The sequence below is a fragment of the Mastigoproctus giganteus genome, chromosome 6, assembly GCF_048544385.1.
Source record: "Mastigoproctus giganteus isolate SK-2022 chromosome 6, ASM4854438v1, whole genome shotgun sequence".
Lineage (NCBI taxonomy): Eukaryota > Metazoa > Arthropoda > Arachnida > Uropygi > Thelyphonidae > Mastigoproctus > Mastigoproctus giganteus.
The window spans coordinates 164,976,360-164,994,932 of NC_143580.1; the positions used below are offsets into that span (position 1 = coordinate 164,976,360).

At 36.5% G+C, this 18,573-nt stretch overlaps 1 protein-coding gene across 1 annotated transcript in view; it reads right to left on the reverse strand.

Annotated features, from left to right (window-relative positions):
* scat (VPS54 subunit of GARP complex scat) overlaps positions 1-18,573 on the reverse strand; it is a 414,636-nt gene that overhangs the window by 1,358 nt on the left and 394,705 nt on the right. Inside the window, exons 22-23 of the mRNA XM_090376331.1 lie at positions 10,992-11,072; positions 10,688-10,890 (exon numbers count right to left, since the gene is read on the reverse strand). Of these exons, the coding sequence (XP_090232457.1) occupies positions 10,688-10,890; positions 10,992-11,072 (284 nt within the window). The remainder of the gene's footprint in view (positions 1-10,687; positions 10,891-10,991; positions 11,073-18,573) is intronic.

An 18,573-nucleotide genomic window follows, 5' to 3' on the forward strand; every position in this document is an offset into this window, starting at 1 on the left:
AACTGCTTTATAATTGTTGTAGGTATTGGAGGTAAGCCAATTGTGATATTCTCATCGCAAATAGCCTTAACACATTTATGAGAAAACCAAGGTTTAGATATAGGATGAGACTTAAAACTAATCCAACCAAGAATTTTGCATTCTTATAAGGACAAACAACATAAGGCTGAGAATGGCCAGAAGACCACTCACCTCTATTATGTACTTGGAATGGTTGTTCGTGAGAAAGAGTGTGTGACGCATGTGTGTGGTTAAAATTGTCTGGTATTCTCGTAGGTAAATGAACAATCTTTGCAAGATCATTATTAGTAATTGCAAAAGCCTCAGATTCTATCCCAGCTGGAGTTTTGTATGTTAAAATTGCCAAAGAAAATTATCTCATTGTTAGAAAAGCTGAACAGGAACTTAAAGAATTCTAAGTGTTAGAGGTGGTGGGAGAATGATAAAGAGATTTTAAGTCAGAAAATTAACAAAGGATTCCAAATTACGAAATATTTGACAGGGAACATCAGAGCAGACATATGCAGAAGTACCACCTTCAAAGTGAAAGGAATTGTACAGCAAATATAATGAAGGCAACTGAGATCATCCATGTGGTGATGCAATAAGTTTGCAGACTGGTGCTGTTGAGGTTATGTTCGATGGTGGTACAGAGATTGTCCAGTAGGGAAAACATTGCAAGTAAAATCCAGTTTCATTAGAAGCATTGAACAAATATCAAAATTTGCTTTAAACTGGGGCAATTTGCAACAGAAATGTCACAATGATTCAAGAAATGGGGGGGGGGTCGTCAAAATTTTGAAATGGTACAGAGATGCGATGCAAAAGTTCAAGGAACTGGAAAGAGATCATTGTATGGCCTGAGAATAACTGGTGATGAGTTGAATAATGTATAAGGAGACAATTCGTCAAATTCTCTCTGATGATTTAGGGAAAAGGAAGGTCTCTGCAAAATTTGTGCTTCAGAGACAAGCAGAAGCAACCAAGAGTGTTATCACAAAAAGACTTCATGCAGACTTGTCAAGACAATCCTAATTTCCTTGACTGAAGCTGAGAGTTGGATGTTGCAGTAGACTTCAAAATAATTACCACCAAGATCCAAAAAATTCCATTTACACAAGACATCCAGGATCAAGACTATGTTGATCATGTTTTTCGACAACCAGTGGGATTCACAAGAACTTTGTATCTGAAGGAGAGAAAGTTAACACTGCATTCTACACACACAGGTGCTTCAACAATTACTGGGTGAGACCACAATTTCTAGGGAAAAGCAATTGGTTTTTGCTGCACGATAGTGCCTCTGCCCAATCCACACTTTCTGATGAAACAGGTGGGGCTTCTATGATGGTTGGGCAGAAGTCTGTTTGTTTCCAAAATGAAATCTGAATTAGCTTCTCTCAACATAGCAGAGAAAGAATTTACCACCACTGCGAGGTCAGTTGTTCCCACTGACCTCTTTGGGGATGCCTACTCTATTTACCCCATGCTTCTACCTGCTTTCCCCCAATCTCCGCTCCCCCCGACTCTAACTAAACCAACCAAGTACATCCCTAACAGTGCTGCCAAATTCAAATCAGCATCAAAAAATTCAAGTGCTTTCTCATAAACCTCTTTCGGCCTTTCCAAATTCTAGTGTTAATTGCCCCCCCCCCCCTCTAAATATACAGATCTTGCCACTGAAATCCTTGGTGGTAGAGCCTGCCAGAGTATTTAAATAATCCACTGGGTGCTTGACCTGCCTCCTCGTGGCAAAGTGTGGGCAATGGTGGGTCCCAATAAGGGCCTAACTGCTAAATGGTCAAAGAAACAACAGAACATAACACTACCCACACACTTTAAATCTTTGGCCTCCACAGAGTCCTGTGTCACTTGCAGAGATGGGGAAAACCCCCCGTACCATCAGACAACTAACACACTTTACACTTGCAAGGTCAGTTACGAAAATGTTGTGTATAGTTGTTTCAAGCATAAATTTCATAAAATCACCAATTAAACAATTTCTTGAAGAGCTTGAGACTGAATATGGAAGTCTTGTATACTACTATGAGATTCATTGGTTGAGTAAAGGAAAAATGCTACAATGATTTTATAACCTTAGAGAAGAAATTTGCACATTTATGGAAATGAAAGGTAGAATACCCCAAAGTTTAGAAGTAGTGACTGGACTCATGATTTTTTTCCTTGTTGACATTACACTCCACTTAAATAATCTGAATTTAAAATTGTAATGGGAAAAGTTGACCCTAACCATTCCCTTACAATTAGCCAATCACAAGATGTTTGAATATGTTTTTTATGCTGATAAGCTAATGGCCATTTACAAAGAATTTAGTTCAAGCTTTAACGACTTCAGAATGAAAGAAGTGGATTTAAACCTTTTTTCAAATCTAATTAATGTACATGTTGAGCTGCCGAAAAAGGAACTGCAGATGGAATTAATTGAACTCTAGAAATGAGCTTCTGAGACAAAAATTTCACGAATGTTCTTTATTGCAATTAAGATTAGGAGTACCTATAACTGTAAACAACTATTTTCTCAAATGAAAGCTGTCAAAAACAAGATCAAGACTGACTGACATACACCTTGAAAACAATTTGTGAGCTGCAACATCTAAGATTCTCCCAAATGTTGAAAATTTAGTCAGTACAAATATTTTTTCGTAAACTTTACCACCTAAAATTTTATAAGTGTATTGCTTAAATTCCAATCCATACTGGGGGCCTTTTTGTTTTATTTTTTACGGCTTGCCAGGTTCCCAGATGTTTGCTGACAGGTGAAAGTGCAACATGTAAATAATTAATAATTTATTACACCATACAAGTCTACAATTTAATAAAGAATGTATCATTTTATTTATTTACAGATCTATTTGATGTTTAAATATTTTTGCTAGAAAATCAGTTAGGGCTGCCTTGAAAATCTCACATGGCCTGCAGCCAACAAAAGGTTGCCCATTCCTGACTTATGGCATCATACCCACATTTCCAGTCAGTCTTAACCCTGTCCCAGGGCCAAAAGGAAGAATGCCTAGTGGAATGCAGTTGGCCTTAGCAGTAAAATCCACCCACCAACTGATCCCAGTTGTGCTGTTCCATGACCTACTGTCTTGTCGAAGCAGGGGCCAAAGTGGTGATTTAGGGTTAGAATTTCCTTTTTGGAGTTTCCATGGGTTGTGGTGCACAACTGCACATTAGCATCACTGGGAAGTCACCTCATCATGCAAAAGTGCCCACATCAAGGAGGGGGGGGGGTAAAATAAAAAGAAAAATCATTTAGCACAGTAGCATTAAAAATGACTAGGAGTCTATTGTGTTCAGATAGACAGGGGGTAGAGTGATGCTAGAGCAGCATACCATAATTGAATTAAAAAAATGATTTTGTCAACACCTTCCAAACACATGGTTCCATTCTGAATTTAAGTTTTTTAACCGTTCTTTCTTTTTTCAGTAATGTCTTAGAAAAAATCCAGGTCATGATATTTACAAAGTTGTATATCTATAACACAATGTTAGTTGGTTGATTGTTTGGTGTCAAAGCAACTTTGGTTGGTCATATTGCACCTATCTGTTAGTATTATGAAAAAATGATGTTGCTTAATTATGATTTATATCTGACTGAAATGTTCTATTAGTTTTAAATAAGTAGATACATTTTCAATGTTAGAATTATCACCTATGATTTGCGATAAGGTCAGGGAATCATGAATATTTACAGGAAGATGAATTGTTGTACTATATGGTACTGTGGACATTCGATAAAGAAACAGAATGTCCATAGTGTGAGATAAGTATGTCCAATATAAGAATATTTAATTTAGAAAGACTTCATTGTGCCAATTTCTATGGAGACTCAATTTCCATAGTTGAAAGTTCCTATTGTAGCTTCAGAAGTTTATTATTTAGTTGATTTTTGCAAGATTTGTGATTACTAGTATTGAGAGTTTGATGGTGTCTGTAACCAGAATGTGGAACTTTATAGAACAGTAGATTTGTATTTGTAGTATTCTTTGCTGCTCGATCAGCACATTTATTTCCATCAATGCTTGCATGTTCTGAGATCCAACAGAAATTTACTTGCCACCTTTTCTTTTTTGAGCTTGTATCGGATGAAGGATGGGATGAGATGGTGCATGCTTTTAATGGAGATCAAATATTATTACACTTAATGAATCTGTATATGAGATGTGTCAGAAGAAGAGGGTTTCAATATATTTCAAGGCTATTTGCCATTCAAATAGCTCAGCAGAATAATTATAGCAGTTGTTTGGGAGTAACTGTGAGATGACAGTGTGTAGAAGGACCACTCCAGTGTCCAATTGGGTATCTGTTTTAGAACCATCTGTATATATTTGAAGATATTCAGAGAACTGTAATGAGTAGGCTGCATGCATCTGTTTTATGTTGACATTTATCAGAGCACTTTTCCCATCTGTTGAAAAGTGTCACAGTTAGGAGTGAAAGTGTGCCATGATGGATTTGTTATACTATTATCATCATATATGTTGTCTAAGCTTAGGCCCAGTTTTGAAACCAGTTTTTGTAGTCATATTTCAGTTGGTTTATTTCTTTAGAGGTTCTCTCACTGTGGATTGAAAAGATATTGCCAAGTAGCCTGATGAGAAAGACTTTAACGGCATAGTTTAACAACAGCATTTGTCTCCGGAGATATAGTGGAGGCTCATAGGCCTCTGCGTATAAGCTTTGTATAGGTGATTGTCGGTATGCACCCAGAGCAATTTGAAAATGATGTATGGAGTCAAGCTATTTAACAACACTTGGTCTAAATGAGTTGTAGATGGGGACTCCATAGCCTGTAATCTGATGTAAAACATGATATAAGTGAAGCAGTTTGTACCGGATCAGCTCCCCATGTCAATGCAGAAAGAACTCGAAAAATATTTAGTTTTTTAGGCAGGTTTAGAGCAATTTGATATGTTTGAACATCCTTTGCATGTTCCAAGGATCATGCAAAGGAAATGTATGTTGTTTTCTAGAGGTATCAGCTGATTTTCTAGCCTTATTTCTGGATCTGGGTGCATTTTTAACTTTCTACAGAAATGTATGGCCATTGTTTTTTGTCCACAATTCTATTTTTTTAATTGCATTTCAATCATGCTCATGTTTTGTGAAGCATGAAATGGCAATGTCGTCTGCATAAAGGAATGTTTTAAACTGCGTTTAGTAAGCCTTTTGTAATAGAATTTATTTCGATTCCAAACAAAGTAGCACTAAAAACTGAGCCGAGGAACTCCTTTTTCTTGAGTATGTGATCATTGAAGATTCTGTGCTTCAGAAAATTTTGTATTAAGACTGGTAGGTGTCCTCTCAAGCCATAGCTATGGAGGTGGTTCAGAATGCCATATTGCCAGGTAGTGTCGAAGGTGCCTTTTGCTCTATCAAGACTGATCATAATTAGATGCTTATTCTTTAAAAAGCACTTCAAATATTTGCCTTTGCTTTTATTATGGGGTCTGGAAATGATCTATTTTACGAATTATGATTTATATGTAGTACATTACATGTGTCCAAGAACCAGGTTAGTTGATTATTCACCATTTTTTTCCTGCGGGCAACTTGGGAGGCTTTACTAGTCAATAATTTGTGGGATTTGTATTAACTTTTCCAGGCAATAGAATGACGCCAGGAGAGTTTGAATAATAGTTTTCCCATATAAATTCTATTGTATGATAGAAGTAACGTATTTAGAGATTTTTGACTAAGTTGCCATATCATTTGATAATTAACACCATTGGTTCTGCTGCACCCTCCATGCCTTAGCCTACATTGAAAGACTGGTTATATGGGAGTTGTTGATTGGTATTAAAGTTTAGTTTATATTTTTCAGCTAAGGTTTTCATTTTCTGAAAGGACAGGAGGGATATATGCCGATACTGCTGATAAATTTGCAACAGTATCTGCAAGAATGTTTGCGATTTCCTCAGAATTAGTGATATCCTGTTCATTCTAGTTTGTTGGAACTGAAAGGTATTCTAATTGAAATATCTTTGAAGCATGATTTTATTCTATATTTGTAGGATCTGTTGATTGTGGAGGCAAAACGTATCCATGATTCCTTTCTACAATTATGCCAGATATATCTGGCTCTATCTCTGGCTTTCTTAAAATTTATAGGGTTGGTGAAGGTGGAATACTTTCAGAAGAGATTCCAAGCCTTATTCCTTTTCTCTCTTTGCTATACTGCATTCATCATTCCATCACATGGTGGCATGTTTATAATATTTTCCAGAAAACTGAGAATAATATTTGGTTTTTGACATAGGTTATAGCTTGTCTACAGGCTGAGTAGTGATTATTTGTTCAGTGTTGTATATTTTGTCCAGTCAGCTTCTCCATCTTTTTGGCCTTCGTGATGTATAACATTATTTGTTAATATTCTGCAGACCACAGGGAGATGGTTGCTATTAAGTGAACCATTCAGTGAATGGGTATAGGACTGGTAAACTTATGTCAATGGCAGAGGCTATTCCTGTTTGTACTGGTGTAAAGGAGTGAGAGATTTTGCTTTTCCAATAATTTTTAAATAAAATTTCCTCATTTGTCTTGATAGTTAAGACACCCACAGGGGGTGGTTGCTGAGTTACTTACACTTGATTTGAGGGAAGGTAAAGTGAGACCAGTGAGAATGTAAACTGGACTGAGATTCATACTATAACTGCTTCCAAAGATGTTTGCAGCAGGTGAAGGAGTTTAAATTTTGGAGTGGATCAAAATAGTCACTCTACTACTTTCTCCACAGGAGGGAAATCGGTCTTGTTGATTTGTACCATAACGATTCACTGTTATGTTTGCTTGTGGAGTTAGGTTAGTTTCTCGAAGGCAGACACCTACCAGATGATATTTATCAAACAAGTCACAAATGTCATCAGCAGAAACCTTCACAATTCCACTGTATTATTTTGGTTTTTATCTCTATTAGTATCTGTCTTTTTGCATTATTTAGGCTTTTTCTCTTTTTGGAAGAAAAATGGAAGAACATCCATTTCTTCCTCAGCATATATTTCTAAGATTGGTTCCTCTAAGACTTCTTTTTCATCTGTATCCATATGATCATGGATAGAGGGTTTGTCTTCTGTATCTACATCTTTAGCATTTGTGGTTGGCTGCGAGGTAGTTTTAACTGGCGTGTTGATGGCTTCAGTGATGGAGCTAGGTTTGAGCGAGTCCAATCAGCTATAGAGATGTTGGGAGGAACTGTAACATTGGTTTGAACTGTAGTAGTAGTGTTCTGTTTGTGTTGTTGGACAGTTTGCTGCATATTTTTTTTTTTTTTTTTTTTATTAAAACCCCAAACACGAAAGGTATCAAAACCTATAGTACTTAATACTGTTGGGGGGGAGGGGGATGCCGGAAACTTTGCTCTAGAGACTAAACATGGGTTTCACCACTTCAAGTCTTCAATAAGCAAAGGTGGTATTTCGCCGGTTGATGGAAGTCATCTACCACCTGTTTTGCCACTACTAATGCCAATACTAATATTACAATGTGGATAAAACAGTTACATACACTTATGAGTAGGTAGCCAGCCATGCCCTGAAATTTTAACGGTTCGAGTCCTAAATTTGCACCATTTTGCATTAGTTCTGCTTTACTAGTTCCGCACATACAGAAACATGGATTACAATTCCTTATCAAGTTGGTGTCATAAGCTAATCACCAAAAGAATTAATTCGTTTGATATGTTCCAGATAATTCGCCTGCCATTGCAAAGGGCCATAAATATTGAATTAGCAAGGGCAGCCGGATTTTCGGCACCACAATTAAAATGGACTTTGCATTTTTTTTTTTGACAGTGAACAAATTAGAACACACAGTCTTCTTATCTGTGGTCGCGGAAGCTAACCAATGGACACTGCTGGTGGGTTACCAGGAATTTGTTTCCTCCTAACATACTTGCTAGCAACTAGCTAGATTCAACCCAGAGAATTTTTGCAGAGCCAAGATTACAGACAATATACTGATGCATCATACCTTTATTGGCAATGCGGCTGAACAATACGTCTCACCACCTAATCTCAAGGTAGCACAGTGATTATGATCTCTATAAACTCCCTTTACTTCCCCTCCCCATCTGTGTAGAAAAGGCCGGATTCGAATCCCGTATTGATAACAAAATGAGATGAATTTTTATGATTTTTTTTTTTTTTTCGGAAACTCGCGGATATTTATTCAGCAAACCAGTCAATCCGACCACGAATACACTGTCGCCTCAACACATTAGTTGCCTTAGCGTTTAACACATACATACATGTGCTTCCATCTAGTAGCAGCGCTGCATACTAGTGATATCTTTGATCTCTTGAAATAAAAACTGGTTATTTTACTTTCGCATACTGATGCAAAAAGCATGCTCATAGAGCATCAACAAAATACTGCATACTGTGTATATATATAAATAACACTACCAACCTCATATCATCTATACAACCACTCTAACAATTTTCTAATTCTTCTTTAAATTTATTCAAATTGCCTACAAATTGTCCACAACGACAGATCGAAGTCTGTTCCTATAATCAATCACTCTCTGGCTAAAAGCAAGTTTTCATAAATATATCCTGCAGCTATCCTTTTTCAATTTATGTCCTACACTCATTGGCCAAAAATTTATAAACCTTCATTCAATATCCATTAGGGCCACTTTTTGCCCATATTACAATCCGTACACGTCGTGGCATAGATTCCATCAGGTGTCTGAAGGAATCTAGTTCCACATTTGACCATTCTTCCATTGGGATATTTGTCAGCTGCTATATACCGTGAAGCCAAACTGCTCCTAATAGCTTATCCCAGACGTTCACAATTGGATTCAGATATGGAGTTGGTTGCCTAAAAAAATCATAAGTGCATGTTACTGTAATTGGTGATATTTGTGGAGTGTTACTTGTGCTTTGAGATAACTTTATGCTCAGTTTTGTATTTCTGAATCATTTTTATTTTTTACATGTTTCAGTCTTTAGAAGACTAAAACATGTAAGATATAAAATATGAGAAAATAATAAGTGATCTGTAGAGTTTGACTTTACAGTTTGGAAATTGTAAAGACTGTGCAGAACCATTCAGTACGGATATGATCCTTGGACTCATACAAAGCACATACTGCAGTCCTCGACATACTGTGAATGCCCAAATTTGAAGCATCCGATAGGGTTCAGTATATGTGGTTGAACATGACAGTTCAGATATTTGGCTTTTATTTGGGTTCAACTTCCCAAATCCACCAGATGCTGGTGGATTTGGGAAGTTGAACCCAAATAAAACTTCCCAAATCCACCAGATGCTGGTGGATTTGGGAAGTTGAACATTAGTATGAAGTTTCTGGTTGGAACTAATGAGCCATTCCTTTTAATTGGGATTCTCTGTTTAATTTTTTCGTCAGATAGTTGTAGAAGGTCCCATTATGTTATCATTCCTTTCAAGTAGTTTAAGGTAGTATGAGGAGGTACTTGTATGGAGGTTCCCTCCAAGTGTTTTCAATTTAAGTAATTGTACAGCATTCTTTAAACATTTCTGGATCAGAAGAGGGAAGAGCTTACTGAGTGGTTGGTCAGTCAGTGAATGTATTATAAGGAAGTGAGGCCAGACATTCTGGTCTGTATCTGTCTTTTAGCATGGGAAGGGTTCCTGTTCCCTAGAGTGTGGTGGGACATTTGTCCTGCAAGAGTCAGTATTGGTATAGTCTATATTTGTTCCATTCAGCACTTGGCAGATTAACTCTTCTGCCAAGTTTTTCAGCAGTGCCTGCTGCCCCGTTGCAATGACTAAGGAAAAATTAGTAGGTGTTAGCAATAAAATTGTGAGAAACAAAGAGAGGTGCCTTTCCTTTCTTGCTCTGTACGAGTACTTTTGTAACAAGAGCTGTTATTAAATAAATAGATTTCTTAACAACAGGAACATAAAAGAACTATAATTTCCTTATAGGAAATTATAGTGAAAGTTATAGAAATTGCTCAGTCACAATCATTTGGTACCTAGTGCCATAACACAATGTGTGCTGACCACCACTTACTGTGAACACTAAGAAACTAATATGAGACAGCATTGAGTAAAATGCTACCCTTCAGTGTGATGATAAAATAGTTACAGATACATTCTCATTTATTCAAACCCCCCAAATAGTGTTTTTACGATGGTAATATTCTAGGTCTGAATTTGATGTGCAGCACCTCTTATTGTTAATGAAAGTTATAATTGTGCATAGGTAAATGCATCAGGTCAATGTTACTTTGCATCAGATGGTTCCGTATCAAACACAAAATCATCAATATTTTGTAAATAAGTGACCTAATATGTGAATTTAATGCATTGCAGCAACTAACATATACTTAAATTCCATCTTTTATTAACAATAAGAGTGCCATACATTTATATGTAAAAAATTTTGATTAGCATATTGAATAGTTCTGCAGGCCACACTGACTAAAAGCATAACATTCATCAGATCAGTCTTTTATTTCTTTAAGTGCAAGTTTTTTTAAACATCCATTGTTGAAATGAAATTTGATAGGCCACTGTTTGCCTCTCAAATTTCATACCAATGATTTGTGAGGCTACGTTTTCACATATTCATCGATGCCATGTATTCATTTATAGCATTTGTTTGTTCTGGAGTCCCTGTAAAAGTTATCTCTACAATATTAAGACAAGAGAAAGCAGTTAAGCTTACCCATGTTGTGGTCCACCATCATTATTCACTTGAAGCCGTATTAAATGATGCCTTAGTTTGTTTTTGAATACATCATTCATTCTTTGAAATAGTTCCTCTAATTGATTTGAAGGCAGCAGGTCAGATATCAGGTCATATAACTTTCCAAGTTGCTTAGATATGGCTCGAAAGCAAGGTGAAGGAACTGGAGCTTTCACTTCCCACTGTTGATTCAGTAAAATATCAGAAGATTAGGAGGGTCTTGAATAAAAGTACATATGATAATCATTTTAAAATTTGTCTACATTCATTTTAAAGGACCCACCTTGCAAAGTTGGCTTTCAAACATATCACTGATGATTGCAACCAGTTTGTCAGATATTTCTTGAATGTGTTTGATGTAATCCTATTTAAAGAAAAAATCCACTTTTATTTAAATAACATTCTGTAATTGGAAATTATCATTTAACAGATCAACAATCATTTGCCAACAACAATTAAAAAATCTTGAGAATTCCTAATACCTCAGCAAACAATGACAACCTCCACCTGATTTAAATTTAAAAAAAAAAAAAAAAAAAAAAAACAACTCTTTACTCTTTCCTAACCTTAAATCAGATTGACGGTATCTTTAAAGAAAAGTATTTCCTGTTTTATTTACCAATTGTATGAAGTATTTTATGACATGGTAATTATTTGGGAGTCTATCATTGCTCCTGAAATCATATATTCATGCCTTCATATTTTACATTTATGTTAATTATGCAGGGTCTGAAAATGTAAAACCTCTTTTACTGCAAATTAAATTATTTATTCTTCCATGTCCATGAAAGACTTTTTCAACTGCTCCTTATTTTGGCCTAAAATTTTTGAAAATAGTGCCTCTCAATATTTTGCTAGATAAAACTAAAAAAAAAAAAAAAAAAAAAAAAATCAAAGCAAATGTCTATGAATCTGGAGAGAAAACAAATGAAAAACAGTTAGTCAGCATGTACTCTTAAGCTTTCAGTTTCAGGAGGCAGCCAAAAAAAAAAACCCCAATTTCACACATCCATTCCCTCCTTGAATTTATTTAAGCTATCAACTTACACAACAACAGATGGAAGTTTGTTCCAGCAATTAACCACTCGCTGGCTTAAGGCAAATTCCACACATTTATTCTACAACTGTCTTTCCTCAGTTTTAATTTATGCCCCCTCAGGTTTATTATCTGAGCAAGTGGAAGAATCCCATCAGAATCCAGCATGTACAACTCATTCAAGGTCTTATATGCTTCAATAGGATCACCTCGCAGGTGCCAGTCTCCAGCCACTGCAATTTGCAGAATTTTTAAGCCTTTCTTGGTAAGTGGGTCTCTTCGTTCCCCTCACCAATCTTTTTGCCTTCTCTGTACACACTCAAAAGCAACTCGACATCCTTCCTAAAATGAGGGCTCCAGACCTGTATGCAGTACTCAAGGCCCTGACCATTGCCTTATACAAAGGGATAATAACCTCCTTTTCCCTACTAGCAAAATTCTTATATATCACTGACTGCTCTGGCAGCCTGTGTGCATTGCTCAGAAAACTTCATATCTGACTGCACAATTACTCCCAGATATTTTTCATTTTCTACCACTCTAAGGGTAGTACCACAGAGATGGTATGTTTCTTTGAGATTACTTCTACCCATATGTAGTACTTTGCATTTGTGAATGGTAAACTTCAATTGCCACTTCCCAGCCCATCTGCCCAATTTCCTAGATGTTCAGCCAACTGCCGAACACCTTGTAGATCAAATGTCTCCATGAATCTGGAGAGAAAACAAATGAAAAAAAATGTTAGTCAGCATGTGCTCTAAGCTTTCAATTTCAGGTCTATAAGATGTTCATCCAACTGCTGGCTTACCACAGAATGGCCATCCTTATTCTCTGATATCTTAGTGAAACAAATGAAAGTTGAAATGGGGTGGGGACAGTTAAAGAGGAACCAATGGTATAAATGTGTCTCTACATATTAGCAATGCAGAAATAAAAGCTCTGATCTTTCTCATTTTAAAGGGATTCATTAACAGTTAAATTTTGACCCAAACATCTATTACTCCTTGCACAACTCTTCAATTTTCATATTATTTTATTGTTTTATTTGTATGTTTATTTGGTACAAGAAAAATGGGAGTAAAACCTTTTGTGAGGGAGGGGGATAACTTCGCAACACAAATGATTTTAACCATCGTGTTCCACAAACGCTTCAATGTTATAACTTCATGATTATGTATTTGCAGCATCTTTCAGGGGCTCCAAGGCAGACTGTTAACTATTAATAAAAAGCACTTTATTAGTGGAGACCACTGATACAATGTAAAATTAAGGCATCTGAACTGGGTATATTCATGCAAGCGTGTGTGTGTGTAGAATCAGTGGTGAGCTATAGTGAGCTCACAAGAGCCCATTGTTATTTATTATTTTTAGTTTTTGAAAATTTGCAAGCCCATTGTTGAAATAATCATTTATTTTACCAATTAAATCCTGAATTCCATAATTATAATTATGAGATGCAATCATCTCGCCTGCCTGGTCACTCCAAATGTTTTTCTAGTTCAGCCTTATATTTATTTGAGCTATCAACTTCCACAACAGATAGAATTATGAGGGTAGGTGCAACAAAGAATGTAATCAGTTGAGTTTCAGTGCAAGGGAGAAGTACTGTGTATTGCTCATTATTAAGTATTTATTACAAGTTCTATGCAAATAATATTTAAAGCACTTTTTTAAATTTATTAGCCATGAAAAGACAGTCCAATTTATTTTTTTTTTTTGGAAAAGACAAAAGAAGAAATCTGCTTCTACAGATACTGCCAGTGTAATGAACAAAATTGTTCGTAGTGAAGTTATTTCGTCAAATAATTCTACGAATAGTAATGTTGATAAAGTGGAACAGCAACTACCTGATTATTGGAATGAGAAACAAGCTTTTTTTTTATAAACTCGGTACAAATGGCTATACATCCAAAATGGAAAATTAGGTTGTTCTGTTTGTGCTAAATATAAAAACTTGGGTGTTAAATAAGAAAAACATTGTCATGGTTTTTTCAAAAGAATGGGTGGAAATTAATGCAGAGCCAAATGGAAAGAATAAAAATAGTACACAGGTATCTTGCACAAAAAACTATCCATTCAGTGGCACATAAAAAATTCTTAAGAACAAATGAAGAATCACAAAGGCATATGCATCCAAATGTCATTGGCAAACTAAATGATAAAGAAATTTGAACTGCCAAAATTTTTAATTCAGCGTATAGTCTCGTAAAAAGAAATCGGCCAATGTCTAACTTGCCAGCTGAATTGGAATTAGAGTAAAAATGGTGTTGATATAGGAGTTTCATTGCATTCAAGATTTTTAGGCATTAGAATCTCTGAACATATTTCAAAGGAAGTAAAAAAGGAAACCTTTACTAAAATAATACAAAATGCCAAAACCTGCATAATAATTGATGAGTCCACAACATTATCCAAACCAAGTGCCTTAATTATTTTCCTACGTAGCTTGCTGAGCCATGTATGATTTTTATAGATCTTACTGAACTAGAAAAGACAACCGCTGAATGCATACATGCTAGCATAATTACAGCTGTAAATAGCTATGGTTTTTCTGAAAAATATTTAAAAGAAAATCTTACTGGATTTTGTTCCGATAGTGCTGGTGTAATTCTGGGTAAAAGTCCGGTGTTTCAACCAGACTTTTACAACAATTTTCAAACATCATTATTTGGCAATGCCTGGCTCATCATTTGAAATTGGCATTAGATGATTCTATAAAAAATATAAAAGAAGTGAATCATTTTGAAATATTTCTAGATCAACTTTATGCAATATATCACCAATCTCCAAAAAATCAGCGCAATTTAAGGATGACTGCTAAAGAACTTGATGTGGAAATTTTAAAGATCGGTAGTGAGTTCGGGCCACAATGGCCAGCTTGTAACTTGCAGACAACAATTGCACTTTGGGGGAATTATCCAGTTTTGTGCAAACATTTTGAATCAGAAGTTAAATATTTGGGATTATTAAACCGACTTTTAAATCTAGAATTTCTTAATGATTTAGCTCTAATGATCGACATACTGTAGGAACTCTTTTACCTTTCAGAAGCTTTACAAAGCCACAGCATCATTGTAAAAGCAGATAAATTATTTATTTGAACTATCAATGCTATTGGTAATTTGAAAAATTCTGCAGGAAATTATGAAGATAAAAGTGAGAGCATGTTGAAGTCAAAAGAATTTGAAGGAATCGAAATTACAAACACATTCAAAAAATTACCTTGTGACTGTGACAAGTTATTAAACTGTATTGTTTTATCCTTATAGGATAAGCTAGCTAATGCAACAGAGTAATTTTAAATTCTACTAAGTAAAGCAGAAGATCGACAACAAATATTAAGAAAATAAATTTTTCTTGAATATTTGTGTAATATTTTTTTTATGTAATCTGATTTTTGAGTACCTTTTCTAGAATAGTTTGTGTCTTTTGTAATATTTGTTTTTATATTCCATAACGTTTTGTGATAGTGTTTTATGCTATTTGTGATATTGGAAATATTTCGTGTTATTTTTTATTCACAAAATTAAATTTATCTAGTTGTAAAATAAAATAAAATTAAAAAAATCAGCAAAACTGCCAGATCATTGTTAAAATATTCACAGCTCACCACTGTCTATAGTTCCATATCAGCTAGGAACACTGCAGTATTATTGTTGTGCGTGTGCATCGCATAATTACTATGATAGTAGTGTAATACTGATGTATAATTTAATTTTTTAATGAAATTATACCTTGGATTAGAGTAGCAAAGTGTATGTTCCAGAGAAGTGAAGATGTCTTAGTTCAGGGACAAACTGTTGGAGGCAGTTCTCCTACAAATCACATACTTCTCTACACTGTTTGTGGCATATGTGCTGGCCATGCTTGTAACAGAAACACTGAATATATGACAGAAAGTCTGTCTTCTGACTTAATTTTACTATTTCTCTTTTTCTTTTCACAAAAAAATTATAAAATTATGTTAAAATTGGAAATTTTTTAAAATTTCTGATTTTGATTAATGAATTGGCTGTTAGATGAGTGAGTAAGTCTATGTGCCAAAACAGAAAAGCAGAATAACAGCATTGTTCTCTGTAACATGCAACCAATACTTGTGTGGTGTGAAGTTAATTACCATTGTCTTTCAGCAAGAATATACTACATATATACATCGATGAGCAAAAACATTATGACTACCTACCTAATATGATGTTGGTCCTCCACATGCAGCCAAAACAGCTCGTACCCAACGAGGCATGGACACTACAAGATTTCTAAACGTATCTTGTGGTATTTGGTACCAACATGTAACCAGCAGATCCTTTAACTTCTCTAAGGTCCGCGGTTGAGATGCCACAGATCAGAATTGCTGTTCCAACACAAACCACAGATGCTCAATGAGATTGATGTCTGGGAAATTTGGAGGCCAGGGCAATACCTGGAAGTGTTCCTCATGTTCCGCGAACCAGTTTCGAACAATTTGGGCAGTAGGTCATGGTGCATTATCCTGCTAGAAGACGGCACCACCAGAAGGGAAGACTGCTGTCATGAAAGGGTGTACCTGGTCAGCAATGTGTGAGTGTGTGTGTGTGTTACCTGAGCGGAGCTCGGAGTTTTCCCCATTAGCTGCTTCATGTCTTCTTGTTTCTTTCTAACCGTCAACTTAGCAAGTGGGGGGGCAGAGACACGAGGAGGCGCCAGGTTCTACTATCATCTGGCTGAGTGTCCCTGAGAGATTCAGAAGCACTCAAGTAAGGAAGAGTGATAGAAAGGGGACAACTCCAAAAATAGGACCACCCTAAGAAGAAGTGATGAGAGTTTTAGTAAGGATAAAATATCTCTCACTCAGGGTGGTGAGAGAGAGGAAAGTCTGTTGTCTTCAGTCAGGATCAAGGTTGGTAGTTATGTTTAGCTGTGTGTGCGCGCGTGCGTTTGGGTTGCCTGAGCGGAGCCTGGAGTTTTTTTTTCTAACTGGCAACTAAGCGAGTGCAGGGCAGAGACACGAGGTCTCTGCCCCCATTCCTGCCACAAGGAGGCATGCCAGGTTCTACCGTCATCTGGCTGAGTGTCCCTGAAAGATTCAGGAGTACTCAATTTAGGGGGAAGTAAGGAAGAGTGATAGAAATGGGGAAAATCCAAGAGTAAGACTGTCGGAGGTTGAGCTGGCAGCATATTTGAATAATGCATAAATGCATCTGGGTTGGGAGCTTCAGATCAGGAAGCTATATGTCTGATCTGTGGTTCCTCAACATGTACCACTACGGTGGGTTTTTTTTTTTTTTTTCCTTCTTGGTTTTTGGGTTTGGGCAACCTGAGACCAGGAATGTTGGCACCCGACAGTATTGCACTTTTTCTGTCGGGTGCAGGATTGTGCTTTGGCACTAAAGATCATAATAGTAGAGCAGGTCCGGCTCCACGTGCCGGGTACGGGCATCACTTAGCAGCTGTGGATGACAGCTGCTTCCTGATGGCAAAGTGACCTGACATTAACAACACACTATACACACAAACACTTCTTTAATACAATTTTAACCTTTCCTATACAAAATTCAGTTATTAGTTTTAGATCACTGTTCAAAATTGAATCCATCTCAAAATTTTCTTCTTTTGAATATTCTATTTCTTAGCTATAATTCAGGCCCACTTTACAGTTTTTCTGTTAAAATGTTTTAGGTGGAGATGGACACACACACACACACACACACACACACACACACACACACACACACACACACACACACACACACACACACATGCCCTAAGAAGTGATGAGATGAGAGTTTTAGTAAGGATAAAATATCTCTCACTCAGGGTGGTGAGAGAGAGAGAGAGAGAGAGAGAAAGTTTGTTGTCTTCAGTCAGGTTCAAGGTTGGTAGTTATTTGTCAAATCCTGTTGCCCTCTCTCCTAATGGACTTTCTTCTCTTAAAGGCCTTAGTCGTGAAGGTGTTGAATGCTTTGAAATTGTCCTCACTTTTTGTGAGCTTTGCTTGTCAATTGGTAAGGAGAAGAGCTCCTGCCTTAGATCCTGGTAACAATGACGATCGTTGAGTACATGGTCAGCAGTTTCAGGCTTGCCGCAGTAACATTGTGGTGTCTCTGATAGGCCCAGTTGGTATAATTTAGTGTTTATATTTACTGCCATGGCCCGTCATTAAGGAGGAGGCATATAGGCCTGGCACTAGCTATAATTTTTCCTTCTTGATTAGCTCTTTCACATTCAGGATGTATTGTCTTGTTGTTGCTCATTTTTCCGTGGTTGTCCAGGTGTTTTGCCAGTTCGCCCTCATCACATTCCTTATTCTTGCTATTTCCGTTTTCTTTTCAGCCTGCAGGTCAAACAGTGATGTCATCAATAGTCGTGGGTATTCTTTTGTTTATACTGTACTTCAGGTATCTGAATTGTACTTCTAGATTTGCTAGCATTTTCCCTAGTAGAGCTTATAATGCCATTGTTGAAGTTGTTCGGCATGCCCTTGACACGGTTAAGAGCACCAATCTTTGTGTTTGTTCCAGATGATTGCTCTATATCACCACGCACCCGCTCCGTAAGTAAGAATAGAAAGGAAAACACAGTTATAATATAACCTTAGCATGTGTGCTTTTAGGCCCCATTCTCTTCTGGTTATTTTATTGAGGGCCATCAGGAAGGTCTTGGTCTTCTCTCTTAAGTATTTTGTGTGAGGGAGGAAGCTGAATGTTTCATCCAACTAGATACCTACGCGTCTAGTTGTTTGTGTATATTTGATTGTTTGATCTTTGTATTTGACGAGTAGTGGGCATTCTCTATTGAGTTTCCCCTTGATCAGCATTTGCGTTGTTTTTTTTGTTGTGGATACATTCAATTT